This window comes from Polistes dominula, unplaced genomic scaffold, assembly GCF_049000335.1.
Source record: "Polistes dominula isolate Pdom_NZ unplaced genomic scaffold, Pdom_raw_medaka contig_28, whole genome shotgun sequence".
Taxonomy (NCBI): Eukaryota; Metazoa; Arthropoda; class Insecta; order Hymenoptera; family Vespidae; genus Polistes; species Polistes dominula.
In genome coordinates this window covers 4,898,872-4,909,884 of record NW_028300879.1, presented here as the reverse complement: position 1 = coordinate 4,909,884, position 11,013 = coordinate 4,898,872, and the positions used below count along the sequence as shown (strand labels likewise).

Genomic DNA, 11,013 nt, shown 5'->3' with positions numbered 1-11,013 from the left:
TCTTCAAAACAAACAAAAAAAAACAATGAAATTACAAATCACGAATTGTATAAATATAATATTATAATATTATATTATATATTTTTATTAATTATATTTTATATTATACACACATTTATATTATTTATACAATATTATATTATAATATTGTATAAATATAGTATTCTATTTTAGATTAAATATTTTTCAACTAACTCTCTTATAATATACGAAATTCTGTTTTTTTATATACAATATTTTGAGTTAAAAAATCAAAGAAAGAAGAATTGACATCCCTTAATTTTCTACACTTTGTTTTCAAGCTCATAATATTATATTAATTACATAACAAAAATTATTATTACAATATTAACCAATTACCGTACATTAATTACATGCAACACAGTTCATCCAATAGCAAACACGATGAAAATGTATTATATAAACAAAGTTTTGCAACTTACGAGAAATATATTAAATTTTTAATGAGTTGCGAAATTCTAACTTCTATTCTTCAATCATAATGAGGAAAGTATAATAATAATAATTCATTCTTAAGTGTGGTATTTTGAAATTGAACGTATTACATTTTCTTAAGTTCACGAAAATAATGAAAAATAATATACAGTGAATTGTGAAGGTAATTAACGATTCGTATCAAATTTTAAACAAATATTTTTGGTCGGATGAGGAAGAAGATTGAACAATGCTGACGTAATGGATGGTACCCTTGTTATCATAATAAAACTAAGAGGGGTTGGTTTTTATATGATAAAATCAGTCAAAAAGAAGGAATAATATTTTTGCTCGTTTTTATTAGAAATATATATAATAATTTTTAATACTGTTTTTCTCTCTCACTATATATATATATATATATATATATATATATATATACTTATATGTCACTCTTAATGTTTAATCAGTCATTTTTAACTTTTTTTTCAATATAACAATAATAAAAATATTAATACTAAAGTTTATAATATTATGATATAATCATATTTTAAACTTTTCAAATAATATACGTATTAACACGTATTAAACAATCTTTTAAATAATAACATTGAAAAAATTTCTAGGCTATATTTTTAAATCAAATTTTCAGTTAACCATTTGTATTGGGGCAAAGAATTCATCATAGCTTAGCGTTTGCTATGCACGTCGTTTTTGTTTCTAATGCCATTTCCATGACGACGTGCATAACACATCTTGTAGACGATTATTCTATGACAAAAGTGTGTGTGTTCTATGACAATAACGTGCGTGACACGTTTTTCCAATACAAATTGGTTATTTATCGTCAAGCATAATTATCATAAACATTTTGGTTTTTTTTTTCAATTTTATTCTTATATTTTTATACTTATATAAAAAAATAATAATGTACTCTAGGCCAGGGGTCGGCAGCAACCTTTTGAGACGAAAGAACAAAAAATTACAATTTACAAAATTTCAAAGATTTAAAGAGCAACCAAATTTTTTCTTGTCAACAAAAGAAATAGTACTCGCATAACTCGCATAAATAAATCATCTTTTTGATAAAAAGAAAAAAAACTCATCTATTTATTCATCGGTTCCTCGTTAATCAATTCAGAACGATTTAAAAAAAATTTTTTTTTTTTTACTAAACTCTTTTTAACTAAAGAGAAGCAGCTTCACATCCAAAGAGCTGCATGTGGCTCGCGAGCCACAGGTTGCCGACCCCTGCTCTAGATTGTTATTATATTTTATTATAGAAAACAACTCTAGATTAACATATAAAAGTACAAAAATATTAATTTCGACATCTTTGAATAAAACTATACTCTTTAGTTTATTCTGGAATTCCTCTACCACGACCTGTTTTACAATAAAAAATAAAATCATATCAATAGTGCATTGGAGTTGCACATATATATATAAAATTATATATGGTACAATATATATATATATATACAAACCTCTTAAAAATCCACATTTAGTAAAAGTAGTTCTAGAAAGTATCGATGCTCTCCCTCCTAAAATATAATTTTGTACACATAATTATTTGCACATTTTAAGATAAATAATAATTAGAATTATTGTCGATCGTAAAACTTTATTCAAAGTTTCCACTTGAAGCTACGAAAACAAAAGAAATGTAAAAAAAAAAACAAGAGCTTACTTGCAATTCTGATGTTCAAGTTATCAAAATCTTCAATTGGAATTTCGTCAGAAATATTTTTAGTATTAGTTTTAGCAACAGCAATGCCTAGAAAATGAATAAAATTGATAATATGATGAACGCAACAAAATAATCTAAAAATGAACAAATAAATGAACAAATCTTACTCGGTGTATTTGGTAATCTCAATGGTCTTTCAAATTTCTGTAAAACACGTAAATAATAATAAATATATTAAACAACGACAACAAAATTGATGTATTTTATAATTATAATATTTACAATAGGAGAAGGAGTAACTTGTGATTCCTTATTTTTATAGTTGTCTATACTTTGTATTTGGTTTTCATTTTCACGACATTTTGATGATTCTTCTTTTACTTCTGTCTTTACAATAACTTCTTCCCTACAATTCTTTAATATCAAAATTATTCAAATATATTGTTAACAAATATGATATATATATATAATAAAAAACTTAATCATTTAATATATGCTCTTACTTTTGAAGGTTTTATCTTATCATCAAGTTTTGCAGGATTCTCAAACGTGTATAAAAAGTCCTTCAACAGACTAGCAGCACAATTAAAACCAGGTCTATATTCAATTCCAAGGCCATCGCAAGTATAATCACAAATGATATACGACCATTGTCTTATTAATGACAAACTACAAAACTGAGTTCCTCCGTCTATATTCTCATGATACTTCAAAAGATATCAAAGTATAAATTTATTTAATGGCGGTACTATTAAAATAATCTCTTTATCTATAAAATTCTATGTTATATATATATTTCAAATATGTACGCATACTCACACTGCATTCTATATCTTTTTCAAACGCATATTTCTCAGTCCCAAATTCTCTTTCTCCAATAAATTCTGAAATGGCTTGTATGCCTTTCTTATTCAACGCAGCATTACGCAACGCAGTGAATAATAATTCAATCGAATATATAGTAAATGTATTTATACGATCTACAATAATAAACAATTAATTAAAAATGAGAGATATCATTTAAAGCATTATATAGTGAAATCAAATTACCTGCTGCATTAGCTAATTGATCGAGAAACGATGGTACTCCTTTATATATTTGTTTCGTAACAAAAAATGGTGGATATTTATCATCATTTATTTTAGCAGGTTTTAAAAAATCTATGAATTCAAAGTATAAACGACGAAAATCTGTTTCACCGCCAGAAAATTCAGGAAGAATTTTATGACCATTTCTACTAGTTTCAGTGGCTTGCCAAGCGTAACCCATCTTAGGTTTTATATTAAGAATTTTATGATGATATCTGATGATACCGTCTTGCAATGTAAATTCTCCAATGGCATATTCAACAGGAACATAATCATGCTCAGCGGTAATGTAAAGCCAATTAAAGTGTAAAAAGTAAAATTTAACTTTTTTTAAATCTGCAAAAAGATATATAATAGTTACAAGACCATCCTGTACACACACAAATAGTATTTTATAATTTATATATTAAATAACATACTTTCGTTCATTAAACCAATATTAATGATATTAGATATATGATCGCGCATTTTTCTATTAAATTCTGCTAACTCTTTCTCTTTTTGTTCAAGTAATTCTATCGGTTCACCACGACAATTTAATTTAGGCCTAATATAATTATTAGATAATTTATTTGTTGTCGCTAAATCATTATAACGTTGTTTCTCAGCAATAGATAACCTCTGCAATTACAAAATATTAATGTATTAATTACATAATAATATCAAAATTATAACGTTTAAATTTAATCATTCTCGATATAAACATGATGTACAAAAAAAAGAACCTCAAGAAAAAAAATTATAAATAAAGAAAAAGTAATACTTTGAAATAATTTTCTTCATTTTACCTGCCATGCTTCACTACACTCAGGAAAACTTTGAACTTCACTCAAATTTGTAAAAATCAGTCCGCATTTTCTTGCTTCTTTTCTCCAGTCAAGCATAAAATAAAAAAAACCATTACGCTTTTTCTTTTTGTTCGGCATTTTGATTGTTACAATTCAAAAAAAGCAAACAAAGAAATAAAACTGCGTACTCTTCGATATGTAACCTTCCCTGAGGTTACTAGGCGCGTTAGGGTGCGTTTGCACTGACGCAAGGAATGGGCCAATGAACTCCGTGTGGAGGAAAGAAATTTCCGTTTGTTTCTTTGATCCCGTAGGACGATATTTTATTTGTCGGCGTGGTGGGCCACGTGGTCACGTACAGAAAATAAGTTTGTACACAAGAGAGACACAAGAGCGCGATGAGAAGAGATGCGACCGGACGGTGCGACGGACGAAGTAGAAGTGAAGTGGTTCTTCCTGCGTGTGTACCGCCACGGCGATCCAGGCATCCGGAAGTGGGGAGAGCAACGGTCGCAGTGGTCACTCTTCCGCTCTGGCCAGCCAAAAGGGCGTGGTCAGGCCAATCGGATGCCCCTGCGGAACCGCGATCCGAGGTGCTTGCGTAAGTTAGTGCTGTCGGCCGAGAGATGTCAGCACATTTCCTGCGCGTGTGGGGAACAAGGTTAACGGAAAAGGTTGATCTGGAGATTTACGCGATAGTCGTCAATTAAAGTAACAAAAATATATAAATTTATTAACAAGATACAACTAAACTCTTGGACGCCATATATAGGACTAACTTACATTTCGACCGTTACGTTCAACTTGGGTTTAGTTAGTCTAGTACCCGCATAGGGAGGAAGGGCGCCAGTGTGCCGCGTCGATACACTAGGCACGTATCGCCACAACCACTCCCTCCCTAACATTTAACCTATCTTATTCTTAACAATATGTACAGTCTTTGAGGTTAATAATCTTTGGTACCTAATAAGTTTTAAATTGCACAGTTTTCTTTTCTTGTAGGTTTTCAAAAAACGCTGGTTTTAAACGTTCTGTAGACATATTTGTTGCTATTCCTTTGTAATCTATTTTAAAAACATGATCTGTCAGTCTTTCTATTATTGGAAATGGTCCTTCGTATGGTGCGTCTAATGACTTTTTCATTGCGTCTACTCTTACAAAAACATGGGTGCAGCTGTACAAGGTTTTGTGTACGAAAGGTTTGCTTTTTATATGATGTGCTGTTGGTACAGGACGTATTCTTCTCATATGTTCTCTGAATTTTTCTATATACATCTGTGGATTATCTGGTAGCTCTTCATTTAGAAAAAATTCTCCGGGAAGTCTTAGCGTTACTCCATATAGCATTTCTGCTGCGCTTGCTTTTAAATCTTCCTTATAGCTAGTACGTAAACCTAATAAAACTGTTGGTAAAATATCAACCCATTCTGTTGAACCGCTACAAATTATAGCTGTTTTGAGAGATCGATGCCATCGCTCTATTATTCCATTTGAAGCTGGATGATAAGCTGTTGTGCGAGTTCTTGTGCAACCTAAAAGTTTAGTCAGTGCATTAAATAATTGAGATTCGAATTGTGTACCTTGGTCTGTAGTAATCGTAACCGGAGCTCCAAATCTAGCGATCCATGTGCTATATAATGCGGTTGCTACTGTGTCAGCTGTTATATCTTTTATTGGAGTGGCTTCAGGCCATCTTGTAAAACGATCTATCATTGTAAGACAATATGTATATCCTTTTGATGGTGGTAATGGTCCTACGATATCTATATGGATGTGTTCGAATCGTCCCTTGGGTACCTCTATTTTTTCCGGCGTGATTTTATTATGGCGTTGTATTTTGCTTTTCTGGCACTTAATGCATGTTCTACTCCATTCTCTGATGTCTGCGTTCATTTTTGGCCATACGAAACTTTTCGCGATGATTCTCTTGGTGTTTCTACCACTGGGATGCGATAAGTTATGGGTGGCATTGAAAATTCTTTTACGTAGACTGTTCGGTACGTATGGACGTATATCATCTTTCTCTATGTCACAATACAGGTAGGAGTTTGAATCGTTTATTCTAATTTTGTACAGCTTCCACATAGGCATGCTTCCCTTTAAAATCTGTTGAAGTTCTTCATCTGTAGTTTGTTCTCTGATGAGTTCTTCAGTGGAGATTATGGTTGGCATGTCAATTTGCTCGATTCTCGATAGCGTGTCTGCTATTTGGTTATTTTGGCCTGTTATATGTACTATTTTTGTTGTAAATTGGCCGATATAATCTAGGTGTCTTAATTGTCTTGGAGTGGCTTTGTCGGATTTCTGGTGAAAAGCTTGAGTCAATGGTTTATGGTCGGTTTGTATAGTTATGTCTTGGCCTTCTAGAAGATGTTTGAAAAATTTTATACTTTTGTAGATGGCCAAAAGTTCTCGATCATAAGTGCTATATTTGAGTTGAGCTTTTTCGAGTTTTCTAGAGAAAAATCCGAGAGGTTTCCATTCGTCATTTTCCAATTGTTCCAAGACAGCTCCAATCGCCTTGTCTGAAGCATCAGTTGATAATCGTAGTTTTGCGTTTTCCTTAGGATAGTGTAGCAGTGATGTATCTGATATTTGTTTTTTACATAACTCAAATGCTTCTTCTGTGAGTGGAGTCCATTTTATCGGACGTTTGTCTCTTTTTTTGTTCCAGTTAGTAAGGAGTTTAGCAATATATGAGTTTCTGCTGCTTTTGGTATAAACCTCCTATAGAAATTTAGTATACCTAGAAAACGTCTTAGGTCTGTTATCGTTTTAGGTTTGGGGTAATTCTGAATTGCCTGAACTCGTTCTGTCAACGGTGCAATACCAGCAGAGCTTATTTCAAAACCCAAATACCTGACTTTTTCCTTTGCCAATATGCATTTGTCTATATTTATAGATAAACCGTACTCCTCTAATCTTTTAAATACTGTTTGTAGATGTTGGTAATGTTCTTCTACTGATTTAGAAGCTATTAATATGTCATCTATATAGCAATAACAGTAGTGAAGGTTACGTAATACCGTGTCCATAAATCTCTGGAAAGATTGTGCTGCATTGCATAAACCAAAAGGCATTACCAGATATTCGAATAAACCGAATGGTGTAATTAATGCTGTTTTTTCTCTGTCTTCAGGAGCTATGGGAATTTGATGATAAGCACGAGCGAGATCTAAAACTGAGTATATTTTTGAGCCTTCTAACTGATGTGTAAAGTCGTGTATATGAGGAAGAGGATACCTATCTGGTTGAGTTATACTATTGAGCCTACGGTAGTCACCGCATGGTCTCCATTCTCCAGTTTTCTTCCTTACCATATGTAAAGGACTAGCCCATTGACTTTTTGACGGTTGACAAATACCTTGTTTTAGCATTAATTCGAATTCTTTTTTTGCAGCTTTAAGTTTTTCGGGTGGAAGACGTCTCGCTTTTTCTGTAATTGGAGGGCCTTTAGTTACTATGTAATGTTGAACTCGATGCTTTGTACTATTGGTGAAGTTTGGCTTGGTGATCGCCACGAATTTCCTTAGCAGCTCGTGACATCCACTACTGCTATTGATCGTAGTAATTGTGGGGTGACTGGAATTGCTAATTTCACCTCTGCTAGAAAGTTGCGTTTTGCCATCAATCAATTTTTTATTTTTTATGTCCACCAGTAAATTATAATATCCTAGGAAATCTACTCCCAAAATTGCTCTTGTTGTTTTTGCAACTGTGAACTTCCATATAAATTGTCTACGTAAGCCTAGGTTTATGGAAAGTACTTTTTTACCATACGTATGAATGGTTGAACCGTTTGCAGCATATAGGTTATATTCGCTGTCTAATGTTCTCCTGTCACCAGATGTTTTTGGGATAACAGATATATCAGCGCCTGTGTCTATCAAAAATCTTATTCCGGATATTCTGTCTGGAATTATGAGGCGGCTTTGTCTCTGTGCACCATCTCCAATCGCCTCAATATTAGATGGTGTATCTAGTTTCCCTGTTTTCGCTGATCTGGGCCGGTCCAGTTACAAGGTTTACGACATCTCCATGACTTTTCGCCAAATTTTGCATGGAAATAGCATGGTCTATTCCTATTACGACTCCTAGATCTTGATCTATTCCTGGAATGATAAACTGGTCGATCATATTGTCTGCCATGATATTTACCTCTTACTAAGGTTTCCAGGTGGGCCATTTTTTCTGTGAGCTGTGCCATTTCGTCATGTAGTTTTCTATCTTGTGTTTCGTCTCCCGAGCTTTTGTCAACTATGGTTGCTACCTCATAATGCCCTGTTCTTTCTATTGTTTTATCGGCTAGGGTTGCTAGACGTTCGAGACCAACGTCTTCTACGACTGCTAGTACTTCCTGTATTCTCGTTGGCAATCTCTGTAACCATAGGGTTTGTAGGACTTGGGTACTTACATTGTCTCCTGCTAATAATTTCATTTCTCTTAGCAGAACTGAAGGTTTTTTGTTCTGTAGCTCCAAGCCTGTAAGGAGTTGTCGAAATTTTGATTCTTCCGACGCTGTTAAGCGTGTGATCAATGCCTCCTTTATTTCAGTATATGAGTCGTTAGACGTGGTGGCAATTATGTCCGCCACAATTTTCAAGGTCGCAACATCCAAATGTCGGACAACTGCTGCGCTTTTTACGGCATCAGAGCGTACATTATAAGCTGCGAATTCACGCTCTAGCATCATGAACCATAGCGTTGGTTCGTCTCTCATGAAAGGAGCTAATTTAACGCTACGAAATTCGCTTGCCTGTATCTCGGGTCCTTTGTTCTCTGTTCGACTATCTGCGCCATTTTTTGCTGTACCGGTCTTTGTTCCCTGAATTTCCATTTTTTTCCTTTTTTTATATTCCCGGGTTTCGGCACCAATTATTTATGTGGGGAACAAGGTTAACGGAAAAGGTTGATCTGGAGATTTACGCGATAGTCGTCAATTAAAGTAACAAAAATATATAAATTTATTAACAAGATACAACTAAACTCTTGGACGCCATATATAGGACTAACTTACATTTCGACCGTTACGTTCAACTTGGGTTTAGTTAGTCTAGTACCCGCATAGGGAGGAAGGGCGCCAGTGTGCCGCGTCGATACACTAGGCACGTATCGCCACACGCGCGCTGCTACAGCTGCGCGCTGTTGGCCGAAAGATGTCGACACTGCGCTGGTGCGAGACGCCACATACCTTTCAAATAATATTAAATATCAAAAGTAGTACCAATTTTGCACACCAGAATGGCGCTTTTGCTAATTCTTAATTAAAGACCCTATAGGAGGGACGCGCCATGTACATTGCTGGGGGACAGGAACTCGTGTAGTCACGTGATTGCGCGCGAATGATTCAACTAACCACAGCCGTTAATATATACTAAAGATAAACATGGCTGCGCGATGCAACGGAAGCTGTCCCCCCACATTTTCAGCCTAGCAATGTACATGGCGCGTCCCTCCTACAGGGTCCCTATTCTTAATGCGGCAATCACACTAATGAAGGTTTGTAATCCTCCAATGAAAATCCTTGAGATTACCTAAGGAAAATATATTTAAGATTATTATAATAATATCGATCTAAATGATGATCGCGAATTAAAATTTATGTAAAAATCTACCAATCATAAAAATAATAACCAACTTTAAATATTAATTATACTACATGCTATTTTTTTTTAAAGTGAAATTAATTTATATTTAATTTGATATTGAGTCACATGATAATTTTCTTCATTAATTGGTTCTAATTAAGATTTATAATAACTAAAAATTTAATTTTCAAATCATTTTACAATCATAAAAGTATCTTAAACACATTATAAAATATATGTATAAACAATGAATATCTTATTTTCTAAACTACATATGAATTTTGGATAATTTATAGAATTTATTAATACAAAATACATATAGATTGATTATAATGTTAAATTACCAAATTACGTAATTTCAACCTCTCCTCCTACTTTACTAATAGTTTCTTTAAGTTTATCTGCTTCGTCTTTGGAAATGTCTGCCATCACAACCACCGGTAGGCTTTCAATAAACTTCTTAGCCTAAAAAAATAAAGATCGGTTAATAATGTCTAGAAAAATGAAAAATATTACAAATATAAATATATATATATATATATATATATATATATATATATATATATATATGTATGAAAAATATACCTGTACGAGATTTGTATTGGGTAGTATATTTTTAATTTCTTTAATGAGAGGAACTTTTTGTTTCTCGTCGAATTTTAACAATTTAACGGTGAATGTATTTTTTACTTGTTTCGGGGCTTCTGCTTCCTCCTGTAAACAAAATTTTTTTTATTATAATTAATATAATAAAATAGATTTTTGAACATTATATTAATCAATAATATTTAACAATCAATGTATTTACATCTTTCGGTGCAAGTGCAAAACCTCCAACAGGCATCACAGGAGCATCAGGTAAATTTAGTCGTTTTTTTAATAAATTGCTTAGCTCCATCACTTCAACAAGATTGAGACTTATTATATCTTTAGCTATCTGATCCAATTTTGCACTAACCGGTTTATCCATACCTTCTGGTACTGGAATAGTTAAATTTTCTGTTGGTCTATTTGATACAGCTTGTGCTGCATCTGATTGACAAACAACGACACTGCAAAATAATTTTATAATTAATTTTAATAATAGTAATGAACATAATAAAAAGAAATGTAAAGTTAACTATCACAAAGATTAAAATAAAATATAATGAATGATAAGTTAATAGAAAATAATTTTACCATTTGTGAAACTGACGAAATTGATGAATGCTATTTCTAGCAATCATACGCAAAGAGAATATCATTATAAATATTATCGATATTCCTTAATTTGTTATAACTATAAATTCTTCTGATTGCTTCTCTAACCTCGTGAAATGGAGGTTAGTTGCAACCTATAGCAGTGATACCAATATACGATCTACATGAAAACTAACAAAAATCTCTAGAAGAGATTATCTAATGCACTTTTAAAAAATAGTCA

General features: G+C 32.7%; 2 protein-coding genes across 2 annotated transcripts; both read right to left on the bottom strand.

Moving 5' to 3' along the window:
- Positions 1-1,778: 1,778 nt before the first annotated feature.
- Positions 1,779-4,611, bottom strand: LOC107066932 (protein maelstrom 1). The gene is made up of 10 exons (XM_015321998.2): positions 4,003-4,611; positions 3,634-3,835; positions 3,176-3,550; positions 2,945-3,105; positions 2,629-2,832; positions 2,408-2,539; positions 2,293-2,329; positions 2,126-2,212; positions 1,923-1,979; positions 1,779-1,821 (listed from the first exon to the last, which is right to left on the bottom strand). Exons 1-10 carry the CDS (start codon positions 4,138-4,140, stop codon positions 1,796-1,798), a joined length of 1,419 nt encoding a protein of 472 aa, XP_015177484.2. The 5' UTR covers positions 4,141-4,611; the 3' UTR covers positions 1,779-1,795.
- Positions 4,612-9,746: 5,135 nt separating this feature from the next.
- mRpL12 (mitochondrial ribosomal protein L12) lies at positions 9,747-10,940 on the bottom strand. The gene is made up of 4 exons (XM_015321999.2): positions 10,770-10,940; positions 10,399-10,642; positions 10,176-10,304; positions 9,747-10,055 (listed from the first exon to the last, which is right to left on the bottom strand). Exons 1-4 carry the CDS (start codon positions 10,832-10,834, stop codon positions 9,939-9,941), a joined length of 555 nt encoding a protein of 184 aa, XP_015177485.1. The 5' UTR covers positions 10,835-10,940; the 3' UTR covers positions 9,747-9,938.
- Positions 10,941-11,013: the final 73 nt, after the last annotated feature.